The sequence below is a fragment of the Erpetoichthys calabaricus genome, chromosome 18 (assembly GCF_900747795.2).
Source record: "Erpetoichthys calabaricus chromosome 18, fErpCal1.3, whole genome shotgun sequence".
Lineage (NCBI taxonomy): Eukaryota > Metazoa > Chordata > Cladistia > Polypteriformes > Polypteridae > Erpetoichthys > Erpetoichthys calabaricus.
In genome coordinates, this window is record NC_041411.2 from 61449047 (window position 1) to 61470763 (window position 21717).

Below are 21717 nucleotides of genomic sequence, written 5' to 3' on the forward strand. Positions count from 1 at the left end.
GCAGAAGAGGGGAGTCGTCAGATTGACTAATGGAACAAGGTGCCCAACTTCACCCTGTCTCTTTTCATCATTCTTCCACAGAAATGCTGTTTAAATTTGAATGTCCCACCTGCAATTTTGATGAATTCCTCTTTTAATGGTGGTTATTCAAGTCCATGTGTGCGTGAGAGATCGGCAAAGCAATCACAAAATTGTGCCTATGCCCATGCACATACGCATCTGCAATGTTGTGAAGAAAGCAGCCCTTCTCGAAATTAAAAAAGGATGGACAACGTCCACTCAAAGCTACAGTGCATTATACTGCCTTGAACATAAAAACAGTAAGGTTCAATGCCACAATGTCTGAACGTGGTCCGATTACGTTTCTCTGGGACGATTATTGGCAATATCGATTGTTCAGGAAATGGTACCAACATTTAACATTTTTTGTACAATTTTTTTTAATTTTTTTAATATACTGTAAATAGTAGAGTTGTGATTAGCATTATTGACAGGGCACTTACAATCTTTGATCTTATGATTGGATACTGCGCTCCTTGACTACTGTTATCTCAAAATGCAAATCCTTTATGTTAAACTTGCTTTTCTGCAGGATAGTTTGAGCATTTGTTGCCTTGTAACTGAGCTGAATTTAGTCAAATCTTTTTCTGAAACAAGCAAATCTTGAGCTTGTCCCAAAAAGCAGGATTAGTGAGTTATTCACATCTTTGACCTTATGTAATCATGTAACTCTGGCTTAATCTGTTCCAGAAAGACAATTTTGGCTAAATCCATGTTTTATGGAAAAGAATTAGCCAGATTATCACAAACACCAACTTACTTCAACTATATTTCACACAAATCCTGCTTTCTGGAACGAAACCCAGATGAAGGATATACAGCCTAAACATTTAATCTTCAACCTTCTTTACTTTTCAGTGTGGAAATAACCATTAACCTTTTAGCTAGTTTAGCATCGAAACTACAGCACTAAGCTTGTTTGTTTTTCTTAAGTCCCTTTGAAGGAAAAGGTATCTATTTGGAATAATAGTCGTGGCCAAAGGTTTTGAGAATGACAAGTATTGGTTTTCACAAAGTTTGCTGCTTCAGTGTTTTTAGATCTTTTTGTCAGATGTTTCTATGGTACACTGAAGTATAATTACAAGCATTTCATAAGTTTCAAAGGCTTTTATTGACAATTACATTAAGTTTATGCAAAGAGTTAATATTTGCAGTGTTGGCCCTTCTTTTTCAAGACCTCTGCAATTCACCATGACATGATGTCCATCAATTTTTGGGTCAAATCCTGACTGATGGCAGCCCATTCTTGCATAATCAATGCTTGGGAGTTTATCAGAATTTGCAGGATTTTGTTTGTCCACCCACCTCTTGAGGATTGAACAGAAGTTCTTAAGGGGATTAAGGTCTGGAGAGTTTCCTGGACATGGACCCAAAATTTTGATATTTTGTTTCTCGAGCCACTTAGTTATCACTTTTGCCTTATGGCATGGTGCTCAGTCATGCTGGAAAGGCATTGTTCGTCACCAAACTGTTCTTGGATGGTTGGGAGAATTTGGTCGGATGATGTTTTGGTACCATTCTTTATTCATGGCTCGGGATCAGGTCACCACCATTGTAGAGCTTGCTCAGGAATGGCAGCAGACATATGTGAGCGCATCTGCATGCACAATGAGGCAAAGACTTTTGGAGGATGGCCTGGTGTCAAGAAGGGCAGCAAAGAAGCCACTTCTTTCCAAGAAAACCATCAGGGACAGACCGATATTCTGCAAAAGGTACAGGGATTGGACTGCTAAAGACTTGGGTAAAGTCATTTTCTCTGATGAATCCCCTTTCTGATTGTTTGGGGCATCCAGAAAAAAAGATTGTCTGGAGGAGAAAAGGTGAGCGCTACCATCAGTCCTGTGTCACGCCAACAGTAAAGCATCCTGAAATTCATGTGTAGGGATGCTTCTCAGCCAAGGGAGTTGGGGCTCACTCATAATTTTGCCTAAGAACACAGCCATGAATAAAGAATGGTACCAAAACATCCTCCAAGAGAAACTTCTCCCAAACATCCAAGAACATTTTGGTGACTAACAATGCCTTTTCCAGCATGACGGAGCACTGTGCCATAAAGAAAAAGCTCGAGAAACAAAACATCGAAATTTTTCCATCTATAGCCAGGAACATTGAGAACTTGTGGTCAATCCTCAAGAGGCGGGTGGACAAACAAAATCCCACAAATTCTGATAAACTCCCAAGCATTTATTATGCAAGAATGGGCTGCCATCAGTCAGGATTTGGCCGAAAAAGTTGATGAACAGCATGTCATAACGAATTGCAGAGGTTTTGAAAAAAGGCCAACACTGCAAATATTGACTCTTTGCATAAACTTAATCTAATTGTCAATAAAAGCCTTTGAAACTTATGAAATGCTTGTAATTATACTTCAGTATACCATAGAAACATCTGAAAAAAAAGATCTAAAAACACTGAAGCAGCAAACTGTGAAGACCAATACTTGTGTCATTCTCAAAACTTCTGGCCACGACTGTGCACTAGTACATTCTATTGTTCAAGTTATTTGTTATTGCTATTTGTGAAGCACATCCGGCTTCTTGGCATTACCCCTAAAAGTTCTCGGAATTCTATGTATTTACGTTTAAGCTCAAGTCAGACTCGGGATGATGTGTGATGATAGGGTTTACAGTGTTAAGCCCAAATAACTCTTGGATCAAGTGGATAAAAAAAAAAAATTAAGAATCCTGAATATTTCTGTGTTTAGCTACTAGGTAACAAGAATATTCATGAATAGGGCATAGCCGTCAACCAAAACATAAAGGCATGTAAACAAGAAGCTGTAAAACCAGTTTGAGCACAGTGAAGCTGAACCATTAGTTGAATCAAATGATACTGATGACATTAAATCTGATGCATACAGCAGAGTACTACCAAACTACTGTGATATGCCTGATAAATGTGGTCATTTAAAATGTTCACCATGGTGAAAGTAGATATGTGGCAAAAGAGCAAAATAATTGCATTTAAGCTGAAGGGTAATAAAGATGTTAACCCCCCTGTTCTCAATGCAGCAACTGTAAAAGCTCATGTCAGGAGTAATGTGGAAGTCACTAAGCCTTGATCTGTGGTAGCCTACAACAAAACAAGGGATGCATAGATCAAGTGGACCATGCACATTCTATTTCTCATGTGACAGCAACAGAAAAATATATCTTAAGTGCAGAAAAACACGCTTCTACTTTCCCAACTATACAGTCGGGATGAACATGGCTTATGGTTTCAAAACCTATCACACAAAGGACGTGTACTAAATCTGAATCAGTAGGACAGTGGGCACCAAAAATACCTTTCCTACCATATTTATGATGTTTTGTTGTTTATGTGGTTCTTTTACACATTTTATTCTGTTGAAAATAATTCAACTTAATGGGTCATTTTTTTCTAAAGGTAAATGTAATGCTTAGGAGGTGAAGGCTTGCTGTGCTCCACGTTTTTATAAAAACACAGTTTCTGCCTTGTGTTTGATAATGCCAGGACAGACCCCAAACAAAGACCTTGAATTGGATTAAGCAAGTACTTCTCTCTCTGGTAAACCCAAGGGACAAGCGACAGTTTATAAAGTTTCTGAAAAAAAGCAAGTTATTTTGCGAGTTTTTTTCCTTTTCCATTTAGAAATTTGTTCAGTCTTATTGTGCACAAAGACTAGAGCAAGACATTTGTAGAGGATCAAATTTTCCATGGTATGAAATGTAAACAAGCCTTCGGATACCGCTATCAGCAGAAGTTCAGATATTTGGGTTGCATGAACCAGCTGGCTTGCCACAACTGAAAATAAGGCTCAACTAACCACCTGGCACTTGAAGGCAATTGCCTCTTATTAGGCAAAAACTTGTCCATTTCATTGCTCTTGAAAGTTGTACCGAAAGTGAAAAAGTGATGCTAAGAATTTGACAGTATTATATACTGTATTAATACAATAATATTGCACAAAGCCAGCTGAGAACTTCTGAAGTTTTCAGTTTACTTATAACAGTATTCTTTGCACGATTATGGATGTAAAGTCCCTGGTCAATATGTACATGTACATATATACACACACACCCATCATGAAACAAAGCAATTCAGAGTAATCTGTCTTATACAGAAATATTCATATATAAATAATAATTCATTACATTTATATAGCGCTTTTCTCAGTATAACACTTCTGCATTTCAAAAAGTGGTTTAAGCCTTCATATGTAAGAAAAAAAATATTACCTATTACACTTTTGGCAAAAGAAGCTCTTTTTAAAGTAGCCAAGCCTAAGTCACCTATCTTTACCGATCCAGTTGGGCCAGTAATGAAAATATTATCACATTTCAGATCTCTATGAATGATTGGAGGGGTCCTAGTGTGCAAAAAGTATAAGCCTTTCAAAATCTGCCGACACCAACTGCGTAAAACCTTTGGCTTCATTACTTTAAATCTCTTCAAATATCTATGGAAATAAAAGACAAAGAAAGGATTCAGCCTCAAACACAACATTATGCAAATCTGACATTTAAAGTACATTTTTCATATTAGCCTTTAATATACAGTATAGAAATACAAAAACAATTAGAAGCTTACGTTTTCAGAGTGCCCGAGGTCATGAGCTCAGTCACAAGTACAATGCACTTTTTCCCTTTAACCTGAGACTCCCATGAGTCATAAAAACGCACAATATTAGGATGCTGCAAGCCCTTCAACATCTCTGCTTCCTCTTTGAATCGCTGTCTTTCAGCCTTTGATAGCTTGCGATCCTGTAAATAAAACAATGGACCTTATGAAGATTAAATTTCGAGTACAAGTGATGATGATATATTTTTATTTACACATGAACACATATAAACAAACATTCAATTGGCAACTTAGAAAAATAAAGGTTTTCTACAAGGCATGTTACCAAACCAAGGCTAAAGTTTACAAGGGCTGCTATAACAACTGTGGTATACAAGATTGATCTCTGTTTCACCTTTGTGCCAGGACACCTGAATTATGAGGAGATCAGTATAAACTTTCACTTTCTCCATCTGTGGTTCAGTTTTTGATTTCTACCAAAGAATACAGTAACCTAAAGAAATGCAGCTAAGATATGTAACCCAGAAAGTGAAATACCATAAAGCAAGAAGGTTTTTTGGTGTGTACTATCAATGTTATTTTTGCTTTGAATTTCACTTTTAAAAACAAAGATACTTGGACTGTATAACTTAAAAATAAATAAAATTCAATGCTCAAAAATTTTCAGAAGCATTACAATTTTGGAAAAGCTGAAAAACATAGGTATACCGTTTTTCAACAAATAACCTAGACACACTTGTTTTATGGTTTATTGCAGCAAGTACAGACAAAGGACAATAAAAATAGAACAAATGTATGATAACTTAATTTGACCTCCTTATTTCATAGACAAAGCCACATAAGAATTAAGTTTTGAATTCTGGTTCAACTAAAACATTAACCAGGTAACATCATTCACTCCAAACCAGTTCCTGTCACCGGTGTCATCCATCCATCCAACTAACTGACAGACAAATTCTTAGCTATTTATCAAGTTTCTATTACTTGCACTTTAACTGCAGGGTTTATTTGTTGAAAGACTGTTGCTGCTTCAATTTTTTCTATGAAACTTAGGAACAGCTAAAGAGTTATCCTTTACACAGGTCAATACTTTTATTTACAGCAATACCAATAACCAGAATAAAATTAGCTGACTTTATCCTAAGTGCCAAGTTTCAGTCAATAGCTCTCAGAATCAAAGTAGATGTACTCATGGTTTGCTTCTTGTTGATTATGGATATAGGATGGAAATAGGAAATTTCGGTCGCATCTTGTGATTATAGGCAGTACTGCAGTGTTTTTCTGGTTTCACACATAGTGATCTTTTGCTAACAAAACTTAAATTGATCAACGACCACCCAACAGCTGTTTCTCCCTTCTTCAGCAAGACTAACGTGTTGTTTTTTATACAGTCTCTCTTGCTTGTAGACCTTGCTTTCCTTTAGAAAGGTCTGGATTCATGGATTCCACATCCAACTCAGTTCTAGACCGTCTTCCACTTATATGGTCCATAACTAGTAAAAGGGATAACTCCTGAATATGTTGAGTCCAGACAGAGAGTGGACAGTGGATGGAGATCTAATGGTTGCAATTGGTCATAAAAGGAGAGAACATTTTGCCACTGGTTTCTTGGGTACACATAAGCCCAAACCTTTATATGACAATTGATACAAGTTTTTTCTTACCAAGGTTGCATGTGGTTGAGTCATGGGCTCTTGTTCATTGACCAAGTCCATCACAGAGGCAACTCTATATGTCATTTGCCTGTGATCAGTTTAAGAGATGAGTCTCTGAAGTTGAATTCCAAAGAGGAGCCCTGTAAAGAGAACTTATGGCCTTAGCTGAAGAGCTTGACTTCTCTGATGGCTGCCTTATAAGCAAAATACTTGTATGCCAGAGCAAAGTGGATAATGCCAGTCTGTCCTACACAGCTCAAAAAAGTAATAGATACTCCTGATAAAATACAATTATATGATTCTTAATTGCCTAAGTGCTACATAAAATGTGTAAACCTTTGTCCCATGAAACTCTAGCTCCCAGTAATATTGATACCTCAGCAGGTCTAAATGATCATAACATTCCAAAGAGGTGGACTTTTTTTTTTTTTTTTTTTTTGGATTTGGCAAAATAAAAGTATACTTTCCAGCCTGCATGTACCACAGGATAACATGTAAAGAACACCTACTGAAGTGTGGTACTAGTGATGTCAAGACACCAGAACATTTAATAAGATGACAATGTAGCGAGTTAAGAAAGTCTATGAGAGATGGACATCTAGAACTGAGCTCCACTGGTAGCTGTGATATTTTCCTATTTTTACTATCATTCCTAGGTATCCTGTATTTAGTCAACCCAAAAGGACTTAATTACAAGTATATACAAACATGAGAAGCAGACCAAGTGTTCAGAAAGAGAAGGAAGGGGCAGATAAAGATTAATCAAATTCTAAACTGGGATTAAGTTCAAGTACACGATATAGCCTGCCACAGTCTGACTTGGAAAAGATGGGTGAAGGAACAGATCTGCCAGGACCTCACACTGCAGCATCGGCTCCAATTGAAAGTGGGAGCAAAACTGCAAGTGAGGTGGGTACTGAGAATTCGCCAAACTCAGGTAAATTACCAAAACTGAGCATGGCTTCTCTATCCCCACTGTTAACTTCTACTGACCAACCAAGTGAGTCAAAAGCAACAACTCTGCCCTTGGAGCGCAGAATTCAGATAAAGCTTCTAGTTTCCTGCTAATTTGAAAGTGATCTTTCATGACCAGTTCCACATCTTCAGTTCTCTCAAAGAAGCAGAAAAAGAGCTAAGACGACTGATCCTGACATCACTTAAAATATTACCATGGGTCATAATGTGTCTTGGTAATACAAAGAAGATTGTGCTTGCAGTTTGTAATGCAACATTTGCAGTAACTATACATTTTACAGTATTTCCTTTTCGGACCCTCCCCCCGCTTTTAAATCACTATTTAAATTTCTTATATTAATTACATGTGTATTTTGGTAACCACTAAGTAACTAGTTATTTACAGTATGAAGACTTTTTCTTTAATCACCTAAAGAGAATGTTTAACATCATACCCTGGGTTTATTACACCTGCACTGTACTATTTATTTATCCTTTTTACCCTGACAACTATAAGTGCCAACATGATGACAGGCTTCGTAGCCACAATAGTCAACAACAACATGAAATCAAGGTTAATGCTATTGTATGAAACAACGTACTACTTTTACTTAAGTTTACAAAATGTCTTCAAAAGTTCAAAAGTGGTGTCTCTCTAACCAAACAGTGAAGTTTGTGAGCTGGAAAGTGAAAGGTCAATCAAAATCTAAAAGAGGGAAAAAAAATTCTCACCTAATAGGTCTATATGCTAAAGTAGTACTATTACAGGAGACTCACTTAAGTAAAGGACCAGTTTTGGACGCAAAGAGACTGGATTGGTCAAATCTTTCACTCCAGCTATACAAAGAAAAGAAATGTGGCAATCTTAATACACAAAACAATTCCACTTATATAAGACATAGTATCTGATGATGAAGGGTAATTTATTTCAAACTAAAGTAACTTTGATAAATATTTACGCACCTAATGTGGATGAGAGAGAGTTCACCCAAATATATTTACATATATTCCTACTGTGAACACTCATAAAATTATAATGGTCAGAGACTTTGTATCTTAAATCCTAACATGGATAGGTCTTCGTCTATAGTGGTGATAACATCTAAACACTGAAAAAATAATCACAGTTTGTAGTGGGTCTAGCCTTATCAGACCCATGGAGATTTTTAAATCCAAGCTCAACAGTATAATCCTTCTCACCAGTACATCAAAGTTACTCAAGAATTGATTATTTCTTTTTTGTTAAATTACTGCCCATTATCAAATCTTGCATGTATGAGATATTATCATCCCTGGGCACATCCTTCTGATCATAGAGATTATACTACTATGCCCTACACACTCATCTCATAGCTGGTGTTTTAATTCTCTTTCATCAGATGATGAGAACTATACAAAATTAATCTGAGCAAATTGATTGGTTTATGGAGACAAATGCATCCTCTGAGGTCTCTGCAGGAATACTCTTGGAAACTCAAGGCTTTTTTAAGAGGCCAGATTATTTCATATCATTAAAAAAAAAAAAAAAAAAATACATTGGAAACTAGGAAGGTGTCAGAGCTACTCAACAAACAACCAGAATAGATCAAGAATATACCAAGTCTCCAAATGAGGCACTTTATAGGAAAAGGCTAGTCTTACAATCAGAATTTAACCTCAACAACAAAAGAAATGGAACAGCTCATCTTTAACACTAGAATCCGTGAAGTCTACAAAAAAAAGTCATAATCCCGGTCCACTTTACATTACTTCACACCTCTCCATTTGTTTTACAAATGTGTTGATAAGCACAAGCAGCCTGCTATCCCATCCTCCCCACCGCCACAGCTCAAGTCGAACAAAACGTTCTCCCAGCTCAAGTCTGTTTATCTGGGTGTGAGGTGCTTGGAGCTGTATAGGGTAAATAATATCGTTATTTGGAACACATGCATTTCATGTGTGTTCCGTGTCTACAACGATCTGGGTAATTGTAGGATGACAGGAAATGTGAGGCAAGAAATGTTGAACACATAGCTAAAACAAACTTTTTTCATGTTATAGCACTAATGACAACTTTGACCAGAAGTGCATAATGTGTGAAGACTAAAGTCCAAATATCAAAAACACTTTCACAAAAGGTACAAGTATAACAAAACAAGTGTGCCTTTATTCAAGAATATAACTGAAGAAAAAAATCTGGTTAGAGTATGATGCTGACACGACTGCTTGGCTGGTTCAGAGGTAAGAATTGCTGACTCATAATTAAGAGCTTGCGGTTTCAATTCCTGGTCCTTCATAGGCTTACTGTTTTGAGTAGTGAGCTGCTTTTATTGTTATTATAGAATAAAAACACACATTTGATTTGAGTCTAAAAGCCAGTGTAAAATTTACGGCATTTTCTCTGTCACGTTCACACACCCCTCAATCTGACACTGCGGTTTTCAAATAAAGACGTGATATAATGGAGGTGAACTCAGATGAGGGTTCTACATTGGAGAAAGAGAACATAAGCCCTCCCCGCAAGAAACGTCCAGAACAGCACAGCTGCACCAGGCGTAAAGACAAAAGATGGCACTGTTTGGATGCAGCAACAGGTTGGCCGTCATCCTACCAGTGAACCTGCCCCACACGTCCTTCAATGAAACAGCAGGGCCTACAGAGCACACCATGGTATCATGAAAAGTTCCGTTTACGATTATGGTCTTTACATGAAAAACATTTATGTTACTTATATAAAAGCCACATCGAATGTTGTTCACCTATATTTATTTATCTTCCTATAGCATAAAGTGAAAGTAGACTGCAGAGCTTCCTGTGTTTGATTGACATAGACATGCTGACAAAGTACATGTGCAATGCCACTCCCTATTTAGGAAAAGATCAGTTATGTAAAATGAAATGGCAGCTTCCACCTGCAGTTAAAGACACTTCAGTACACAAGCAACTCTCCACGCTAGTGTTTAGATCTGGCAGTGCCATGCTGACTGTGTATATGCGTAAAAAGGAAGTCTGACTGCATTCTCGGCACCATTGTTCGCATATATACAATTGCAGGCACCTCACACCCAGATAAACAGACTTGAGCTGGGAGAACTTTTTATTAGACTTGAGCTGCAGCAGTATGGGAAAGCAGGCTGCCTGCTGCTTGTGCTGATCAACACATTTGCAAAATAAACATGCATATGGAGAGGTGTGAAGGAATTTAAGGTGGCCCAGTATTATGACATTTTTCATAGATTTTTGGCATCTTAACAGTAATTCACGTTTAGTGATTTCAAATATTTGACTAGAGGAAAAATGGCACTGGTCAGAAAGGTGCGATTATTGGCACACCAGCCACTGGAGAAAAAGAAAAAAAAAAAAAAAAAAAATCACATTTCATTTGAAATAGTGTGGTACGGAGGTGTTACTTCTTTCACGACTGCACTTGGGTCCCAATTTGGGATCCTGAGGTAGTTCACGGTGTGGTGGGTGTGGCCCCAATTTGGGATCCTGAGGTAGTTCACGGTGTGGTGGGTGTGGCAAATTCTCCCAACCACCTCCTCAACATGTTAACTAAGTTGAAAAGCAAAGCAAATGCATTACATGCATATTGCATCTTGAATGGCGACCATGCTTTAATTATTCCAAAACTAAATGCAATCAAATGACCAATCAGCATTTAAAGATGGGGCTGAGGGCTCTCCCTTAGAAATTTAAGCCATCAGTCATTCGTGCATTAGATCAAGGGTCTGTGATATTCTTTATTTCCTGACAATATACAAGTTTATCTAAATACTTCCGAAAGCAGTAACAAAAAAAAAAAAAAAGTAGCATTATATATTAACTAGCTGCGTAACCTAGCAGCTGTAGTTATTTTTTTTTTAATAAAGCAAGTGCTAATATTATTGGCAGGCAGGATGGCATAGTGGTTAAACCCTTGGACCTACAATTTCAAACCCTGTGGTTGCGAGTTCAAATCCTGCTACTGACAGTATGGGACCATGAGTAATGGAAATGTATTCTTTTGAACTGAAATGGGTAAACAGCTATGTCCCATTTTTTTTTTGGTGTGTTGCAGCATACTTAAATTGCTGTGCAGCTACTATCGCACTACTCTACCCCTCCCCAAGTATTTTTGAAAAGCTGTGCACCCTTTGGTAATGCACCTGCTACTGACGAAAATCCATGGGTCAACCACCCTCAAAAGTAGTCATTTGTGTGTTGGTAATTCAATCCACTTTATTGCCCCAATCAATGCCCCCTCGTCATTTGTGTAAAACAATGCTTTGTGCCATGCAATGCTTCATGTCAGGAGATCAACAGAGTGGAACAAAGTACCAAGATGTGACCCGGTATGCTTCCATGAGTTCAGGCAGTCAACAGCAAAGAACACAGTGCATGCTAACCAATGGGCTTTGCATCTTCAAGTCTGACAATTTTTCCATTTCATGACATGTCTTTTTCCCTGTCCAGGGGCCTCATGTAGAACGCCGTGCATAGAATTCACTCTCTAACATGGCGTACGGACAAAAGCAGAAATATGCTTAAGCACAAAAAAAATCCAGATGCATGAATCTGCGCGTACTCCAACTTCCACGTTCTTCCGCTACATAAATCCTGGTCAGCGTGAAAAGTAACGCACGTGTACGCGCCTGCTGTCCCGCCCCAACTCCTCCCAAAATTACGCCTCTTTGAATATGCAAATCAATATAAATAGCCCTTAAGCTCAACCTTCTGCGAAAAGACAATGGCAAATGCACGGAGGAAAACAGAATTTCTGCAAATACCAAGTGGAGGCAAGAAAAAAAAAAACATACTATTTGTTGGTTTAAACAGTGATATAATCAACAAAAGGAAGTTGATCAAGTGACAAAGCGTGTCGGAGAAACTCGAAAGCTTAAATTCACAAAGTCGCACAGTGCCCGAAATAAAAAAAAAAAAGTTGTCGCATATCAAAGTCGCCATGAAAAGGCAAGTCGTAGCCCACCGTCCGAGTGTCATATGAAAGCTGATTAGGGTACAGAGGAAAAAAAAAAAGGCACAGTGTGGGGGGAAAAAAAAGCACGAAATGTCAACTTTAATCTCTAAATTTCCACTTTAATCGCGTAGTTTATTGTGTCATTAAAGTAGATCATCATAAACTTCACCTTAAAATTGTTTAATTTACTTGTTTCTCAAATCCAATCGTAACCAAAGTAGCATGTTAAATGCTTTGTTTTGTATTTGATCTTCTATGTGCTCTGTGTGTGTGAATCACTATGTGCTTCCGGGCTTTCTCTTCCTCCGACAGGACACAGAATCCATTACATTTGTAATATTACAGCTCTCTGAATGATTAAAATACTGAGATGTATACGTGATATCATTTTCATGATGATAGGAGTTAAAGCATGTTATTAAACATGGGAACACGGTGGTGCAGTGATTGTTCCATGTCTCACGCAAGATGCTTGCTGCGCCATGCACAACCTCCAATTAAATACTTTACTGTAGCAGTACTGTCTCTTTCAAAACGTACTAACCCCCAATTCCTGTCCTTACTTTTTTTTCTCCATATACCCCAATCGTCACACAATCAGCTCTGTAATAGACATTAAGCCACCTGTAAGCTTAGAACGCCGATTCTTCAGACTTTTAAGGAACATTGAAATATCTTCGTAGTACATGTTTAATTATTTTATACATTCAGTGTTGCGCCAGACCCAGCAAGAATACAGCGCAAGGCAGGAAAAAATCCGTGAATGGAGCGCCAGATCCTTGCTAGCGCAGCAACACCGTGTCCTCATTAACAATATAGATTATTTAAATGAAGTTAAAGTTTTTTCTGTATAATATAATAAACATATTGCTGCATTTCATCTTAAAAATGATATAAAGCGCATATTTACATATGATGACTAATGTGGCTCAGGTTGTGCAATATTATAACTATCGCAAGTTTACAGTGAGATAATTGTACTTAAGTAAAAACAGTTCTACAAAGAGCACTTAGACTGATTGTTTCTAAACCGCGAGGTCCATACAGGAAAGGCTTTGAAGTGTTTGGCGTGTGAGAGCAGTTCAAATAGGCAGCATGGCTGAGGCAGCATGTGCTTGATGCTGTATACCGATAATTCTCTACTGTAGATCTGCGATTCCCCACTCAAATATAGGGATATAAATACTCTGAGTGGTGCAGTGAGTAATATGGAAAAAGACGATCCGCTGTGGCAACCCCTAATGGGAGCAACTGAAAGAAGAAAAATAAGGTGTAGTGAGAGTAACAACGCTAAGGCAGCTATGGTATTTGGAATACTTTGGCTATTCCCTGGACCATTATATTGTTACAGGTTAATTACAATCAGATGCATTAAACTAATAAACAATATGCAGTTAGTTTCAGTGTACAGTAATCCCTCGCTATATCGGGCTTCGACTTTCGCGGCTTCACTCTATCGCGGATTTTATACATAAGCATATTTAAATATATATTGCAGATATTATACTGGTTTGTGGATTTCTGCGGACAATGGGGCTTTTAATTTCTGGTACATGCTTCCTCAGTTGGATTGCCCAGTTGATTTCATACAAGGGACGCTATTAGGTAGCTTCTCAGCCATCTGCCAACCAGAGCGCGTATTACGTATTAAATAAAACTCCTCAAATATATTGTGAGCACGGGGGCTGTTCGCACCCCTAATGGATACAGCCGCTCCTCAAAAAACGCTGAACGATTACCTTCACATTGCTCCCTTCCTTGCTGGGCTTACATGTGGCTGCTTTGTCAAGCGATATGCTTCCCGCATGGTGCTTTGCACACATAAAAGATCAAACAGCACATATTGATTTTTGATTCTCTCTCTCTCTCTGACAGAGGGGGTGTGAGCAGGGGGGTTGTTTGCACCCCTAGACGATACGGACCACTCGTCTAAAAATGCTGAAAGATTATCTTCACATTGCTCCCTTCCATGCAGCTGCTTTGTCAAACGACATGCTTCTCGCACGGTGCTTCACATACTTTAAAGCTTGAACGGCACGTATTGATTTTTGATTATTTTTCTCTCTCTCACTCTCTCTGACATTCTCTGCTCCTGACAGAGGGGGTGTGAGCAGAGCGGCTGTTCGCACACTGGCCTAGAGGATACGGACGCTTCTATAAAAAATGCTGAAAATACCTTCACATTGCTCCCTTCCTTGCAGCTGCTTTGTCCGGCGGTGCTTCGCATACTTAAAAGCCAAACTGCCCTATTTATTTTTGATTGTTTGCTTTTTTCTCTCTCTGATGCGCACTCCTTTGAAGAGGAAGATATGTTTGCATTTTTTTAATTGTGAGACGGAACTGTCATCTCTGTCTTGTCATGGAGCACAGTTTAAACTTTTGAAAAAGAGACAAATGTTTGTTTGCAGTGTTTGAATAAAGTTCCTGTCTCTCTACAACCTCCTGTGTTTCTGTGCAAATCTGTGACCCAAGCATGACAATATAAAAATAACCATATAAACATATGGTTTCTACTTCGTGGATTTTCACCTTTCGTGGGGGGTTCTGGAACGCAACCCCCGCGATCGAGGAGGGATTACTGTATATGATAAAGCCGCGTCAGGAATGTGGATCTAAAAAAAGAACGGGGACCCACATTGGAACAGTAGCACTGCTTTGATGCTGGGTGCCGCCAGTCTGCAAAACAGAGCGGAGAACTTGCATACTCCAGGGTTGGAGCCACCGTGGAAGTGTGCGCGGCTTTACGCCAAGTTTAGGTTTTATACATTACAATTTAAGCATGGAAACGTTCGTACATAACATCTTTGTGCGTACGCAACGTTTATACATGAAACCCCAGGACACTACCCCTATCTTCAGTTGTCCAACGTAGTGATTACTGGCGATATTCATGTAACCAGTTAATCGCTTCTGCAGGGTCTTTCATTTGCATAAAGCATGTTCTCTGCACAGCACAGTAAATTAAATTTATGAATATAAAGAAAAATTTAAAAAGTGTGTGCTAATTTTTTTTCCTGTAGTGCTGCCAGATTTCAATTAAAGCCATCAAGGAATTTGAGATTTTGTGTATTTAGATTTTCTATTAAAGGAGGGCTTTTTAACCCCTAAAATGATATTCAGCACCCTTCATAATGTTTGAGACAAAGACACCTATTTCCATGATTTACCCCTTTGATTGACAGATTAAAATTACAAGTCAAACAATTCAGACATGATTAAAGTGCTCACTGCACACACTAATTTAAGGGCATTTGCATACACCTCAGTCACACCATGTAGAAATGGCAACACTTTTTTATTCATGGTCCCTCCCATTTCAGGGAACCATAATGTTTGGGACACAGTAATGGCAGGTATATTAAAGTAGTCATATGTACCACTTTTTTGCATATCCCTTGCATGCAATGACAGCTTGAAGTCTGAGTTTCATATACATCAACCAGGTTCCGAATATCTTCTCTGCTGATGCTCTGTCAAGCCTTTAACACAGCCATCTCCAGCTTCTTACAGGGGCTTGTCCTTTAAAGTTTTCTTTTCAGCACATGAAAGCATTTTCATTTTTTTAAGCTTTGGAAAAACTCCTGTGTTGACTTAGCAGCATGTTTGGGATCGTTATCTTGTTGTAGGATGAATCATGACCAATGACTTTGGATGCTTAGAGTAGATATTTCTATACACCTCAAAATTCACTGTGCAACTATAATCAGCAGTTACATCAAAGAAGGCGAGTGTGTGCGCCAGTACCTGTGGGCAGCCATACATCACAAGCTGTAACAACCCCACCACCATTTTTAACAGATGAGGTAGGATTCTTTGAATTGTGGGCAGTTCCTTACCTCCACACTTTGCTCTTGCTTCACTGATACAGGATAATCTTTGACTCATTTGTCCAGAAGACCTTTTTCCAGAATTCTGCAGGCTTTTTAAAGTACTTTTTCCACAAACTGTAATCTGACCATTCCATATTTGTGGCTAACTACTGGTTCGTTTCTTGCAATGCTGCCTCTATTTCTGTTCATGAAGTCTACTGCAGATAGTCTTTGATACATATACATCTGCTTCCTGAAGACTTTTTCTGATCTGTCAGAGATGCGTTTGGGGCTTTTTGTTAACCATAGTGAGGATTCTTCTGTTATCAGCAGTGGAGGTCTTCCTTGACCTACCAGTCCCTGCTGAGATTATTGAGCTTGTGGTAAAGTGCAGTCCACAGCTCATTACCTTTTAAAATAAATAATCGCCGCACTCACAGCTTAAGGAGGGGGCGTGACCTACCAGTTCCTTTGCGATTACTGGGCTCATCAGTGCATTCATTCTTAATGATATTCCAGCCTGTAGATTTAGGTAATTGGTTTTACCAATATCTCTAATGATTTCATTCTTGTTTTTCATCCTCATAATGGCTTCTTTGACTATCATTGTCACATCTCTTTTCCTTATCTTGAAGGATGGTAACTGCAGACTTCAAAGGTAGTCTGTAAGTAGATGCACTCCTACAGTAGGTATCTTATGCCTGCACTAATGAAGCAGTGAAACACACCTGAGTAACCAAACACCTGTAACACCAATTGCCCCAAACAATATTGTGCACTTATATCGGGAGACTACATATAAAAAGTGTTGTAATTTCTATATAGTTTGAATTAAAATGTATGAAAATACCTTAAAGTCTGCAATGTACACTTTACAAATAAAACAATTCAGATGTGACTAATTTTTTTTTTTTTTTTTTTTAAACTGTGGGCAGAGGGATAAATCAAAAATGGGTCTTTGTTGCAAACATTATGGAGGACATTGTAGCAAAATGTCCTTTAACTGATACCTACTGGCCTCAATATACCAAGTTGCAAAATTTCAGCTTTTTAACTAAACGTGAAAGTTATTTTATTAATGTTGATGGCGAGTGAGTCAACTTTGCATTATACAGAACATGAATACACACACTGTATAGGGAGAGAGATAGGGAGAGAGAGAGAAACTAAATTACTGCAGAGTCATTCGGCCCAATGTCACAGTTCAAATAGCATGCTTACAGTACATTAAGTTCATGTGGAAATTGGGGTAATCAGCTTCACATAATCATCAATGTTTGAGTTAGATGTGTGTATAAATTAAAATAATACTACACGCCGAAACCAATCCAGACCTGTTGTAACTGGTCTAGAGACGTGCTATGTTCCCCTCCACAACAATGTGTGTGTAATCTGATCTCTCACTCTCCTGCTATAGTACAATTCAAGGAACTTTTTGACTGCCCCTCGTAAGTGATGGCATGTTATATATAATTGTGACTGAGCCAAACATACATGGACAGCAACTGATAGAGTAGCACACAATGAAACCAAATTATAGGGTACACATGTGGCATAATATCAGTTGTGACAACATCCCTGCTTTTTTTGTACTCTTGTATATCAAGGTACAACTCAAAAGCCCGAGGTTGAAATATACTTCTCAGTAAAACATTTTCCTTTTGGGCAGCAAGCCATGAGTGAAAAACATTCTTGTTTATTCCTCAGGTGTTTGCATTTTGCTGACAAGTTACCGGTCATTATTTTCTAAAAGATATTCTCCTGTTTGTAAAAACATTGTAATATATCGATAAGAGATTCACTGGAGTCTACATACCTAAGCAGAACGCTGTTGACAAATCATTTCTGCTTTAGAATGGTTGTTTGGCAATTAAATTATACACACGTTGTACAACTACTGAGCTATCAATGTATCTGCTGAATAGTAGGTAAAGTCTATTGGAAGCTTGACAAAAATGCCCAGAGTCTGCAAACTGGTGAAGAACTAAGCCTAATGATTAAAAAAAAAAAATTGCAAAGTTGTGTATTTTTATTTTCTCGGTGGTCTTTAATGACATTCACAACTAAAGAAACTGAATTATTTTCACAGTATTGGGTATCAGAACAATTTAAGATTAAATTTCTCCCCTCTCTCCTTTCATTACTTCTTCTGAAGCACAAATAAAAAAAAAGTTAATGACAGTTCTGCAGACTGAAACACCTAATTGATAAGAGGTCAAAGGAGAATGGCCAGACTAGTTTGAGTTGACAGAAAGGCTACAGTAATTCAGATAAATCACTCTGTACAACTGTGGTAAGAACAAAAGTATCTCAGCATGTACAACACGTCAAACTTTGAGACAGATTGGCTATAACAGTAGAAAACTATGGGGTCCCACTCCTGCAAGCAATGAACAGAAAGCTAAGGTTGCAGCAGACTCCCCAAAACTAAACAGCTGAAGACTGGAAAAACCTAGCCTGTACTAATGCATCTCTGTTTCTCATGAGACATGGAAATGGTAGTGGTCAGATTCTGGCACCAACAGCATGAATCCATGCTCCAAACCTGCTCTGTCTCAACAGTCCAGGCTGGTGGTGTATTGGTTTTCGGAATTTTTTCATGGGACACCTTGAGCTTCAGAATACCAATCAATCATCACTTGAATGCCACGGCCTATTTTAGTATTGTTGCTAACCATGTGCATCCCTTCATTGCCACAACTTGCCCATGTTCAATTGGCTACTTCCAGCATAATAGACCATGTCACGAGGTAACTGCCCCAAATTGGCTTTATTGAACATAAGTTTCTTGCTCATCAACGGCCTTCCCATATCTCTGAATCTGGGCTCTAATAGAAACACCTTTAAAATGTGGGAGAACAGATCACTAGTCTGCTGCATACGCATGCTGTCAGTTTGCAGAAACTGCATAATGCAATCATGTCAACACTGACCAGAATCTGAAAGGAATGTTTGTAACATTTTGTGGAATCAATGTTACAAAGAATTGAGGCTGTTTAGAGAGCAAAAAGGAGGCCATACCCAGAATTAGTGTAGCGTTCCTAATAATATTCACACACATTTTATATATATTTGTAGTTGGAGATCCACAAATGGAGAGAATGAATCACGTATCATAAAGTAAAGTAGTTTTTATTCTTAAGCTTTCAGCTTCTGCCTTGGAGCCGTCATCATATCTCGAGAGATCGAGACGAGATATATATATTATATTATATATTATAATATATATATTATATTATATATCTCTCTCATAGATAGATAGATAGATAGATAGATAGATAGATAGATAGATAGATAGAGATAGATATAGATATAGATATACATACACACACAGTGCATCCGGAAAGTATTCACAACGTATCACTTTTTCCACATTTTGTTATGTTACAGCCTTATTCCACAATGGATTAAATTCATTTTTTTTCCTCAGAGTTCTACACACAACACCCCATAATGACAACATGAAAAAAGTTTGAGGCTTTTTCAAATTTATTAAAAATAAAAAATTGAGAAATCCCATGTACATAAGTATTCACAGCCTTTGCTCAATACTTTGTCGATGCACCTTTGGCAGCAATTACAGCCTCAAGTCTTGTTGAATATGATGCCACAAGCTTGACACACTTATCCTTGGCCAGTTTCGCCCATTCCTCTTTGCAGCACCTCTCAAGCTCCATCAGGTTGGATGGGAAGCGTCGGTGCACAGCCATTTTAAGATCTCTCCAGAGATGTTCAATCGGATTCAAGTCTGGGCTCTGGCTGGGCCACTCAAGGACATTCACAGAGTTGTCCTGAAGCCACTCCTTTGATATTTTGGCTGTGTGCTTAGGGCCGTTGTCCTGCTTAAAGATGAACCGTCACCCCAGTCTGAGGTCAAGAGCGCTCTGGAGCAGGTTTTCATCCAGGATGTCTCTGTACATTGCTGCAGTCATCTTTTCCTTTATCCTGACTAGTCTCCCAGTTCCTGCCGCTGAAAAACATCCCCACAGCATGATTCTGCCACCACCATGCTTCACTGTAGGGATGGTATTGGCCTGGTGATGAGCGGTGCCTGGTTTCCTCCAAACGTGACGCCTGGTATTCATACCAAAGAGTTCAATCTTTGTCTCATCAGACCAGAGAATTTTCTTTGTCATGGTCTGAGAGTCCTTCAGGTGCCTTTTGGCAAACTCCAGGCGGGCTGCCATGTGCCTTTTACTAAGGAGTGGCTTGCGTCTGGCCACTCTACCATACAGGCCTGATTGGTGGATTGCTGCAGAGATGGTTGTCCTTCTGGAAGGTTCTCCTCACTCCACAGAGGACCTCTGGAGCTCTGACAGAGTGACCATCAGGTTCTTGGTCACCTCCCTGACTAACGCCCTTCTCCCCCGATTGCTCAGTTTAGATGGCCGGCCAGCTCTAGGAAGAGTCCTGGTGGTTTCGAACTTCTTCCACTTACAGATGATGGAGGCCACTGTGCTCATTGGGACCTTCAAAGCAGCAGAATTTTTTCTGTAACCTTCCCCAGATTTGTGCCTCGAGACAATCCTGTCTCGGAGGTCTATAGACAATTCCTTTGACTTCATGCTTGGTTTGTGCTCTGACATGAACTGTCAACTGTGGGACCTTATATAGACAGGTGTGTGCCTTTCCAAATCATGTTCAATCAACTGAATTTACCACAGGTGAACTCCAATGAAGCTGCAGAAACATCTCAAGGATGATCAGGGGAAACAGGACGGACATGAGCTCAATTTTGAGCTTCATGGCAAAGGCTGTGAATACTTATGTACATGTGCTTTCTCAATTTTTTTTATTTTTAATAATTTTGCAAAAACCTCAAGTAAACGTTTTTCACATTGTCATTATGGGGTGTTGTGTTTAGAATTCTGAGGGAAAAAAATGAATTTAATCCATTTTAGAATAAGACTAACATAACAAAATGTGGAAAAAGTGATGCGCTGTATATAATTATTGTCAAGATGATGTGCTGTCAACTTATGCGTCAGTCTGAGCTCCCCATTGGATATCCATGATACGGATAGAGTTTTATACACTTCACACATTCGTGCTGGGTACAAGGAATGTGCAACGAAAATGACATCAGACTTGGAAACGCGTGTGCGAAAATATTTCTAAGCACATGGCATAGCAGCGGCCATGTATTCCAAATGGAGAACATCAAAAATGCTGGATACGCTTGTGCCAGAAAAATGAAGAAAGGGCTGCATATGACGCACCCGGTCATCAAAACACAAGGCAGGCATGCAAAACATTTAAAATTCATCTACCCATCATGTAGGTCCCCTGTAGAATTCAGTTATCCCTTCTGTTTTGGTGCAGGCACAGTAAGGACTGACTGTTACAAATCTTGTCTTATTCGTGCATCTTTGCATGCCATTTCTCTTTTGATTTAATGCATGTTCCATGTAAGATGCCAGCCACTCCATCAGTAAAACTGCATACGCAGCAGCCTGCCCGCTGTTTCCTGTCACAATGTTATTAAGTCTACATTTTAAGGTTGTAGGTATATTACACGTTACTGTCACATTACTGGGGTTATCTGATGATATCGATAAATTCCACTTTGCTAGCTGTTAGTTATGACTAGTTATTTCAGTCATTCTGGTGTGCACACTATGTTCTGTTATCAATAAATTATTCAATGGCTATTTCTTTTACAGTTTTGCAAATGTAAATAGAGACAGAGATAGAGAGAGAGCCTAACTATGCATTTGAGCATGAAGCAACAGATGTCTTTGCGCTAAAGAATCTGTTG

At 38.7% G+C, this 21717-nt stretch overlaps 1 protein-coding gene across 3 annotated transcripts in view; it reads right to left on the reverse strand.

The window, feature by feature from the left end:
- The window catches only part of LOC114668477 (serine/threonine-protein kinase WNK2-like), a 264794-nt gene that overhangs the window by 203039 nt on the left and 40038 nt on the right, over positions 1-21717 (reverse strand). For all 3 annotated transcript variants that reach the window (XM_028824240.2, XM_051921400.1, XM_028824239.2), the window contains exons 2-3: positions 4612-4784; positions 4260-4480 (exon numbers count right to left, since the gene is read on the reverse strand). In XM_028824240.2, coding sequence (XP_028680073.1) covers positions 4260-4480; positions 4612-4784 — 394 coding nt within the window. The remainder of the gene's footprint in view (positions 1-4259; positions 4481-4611; positions 4785-21717) is intronic.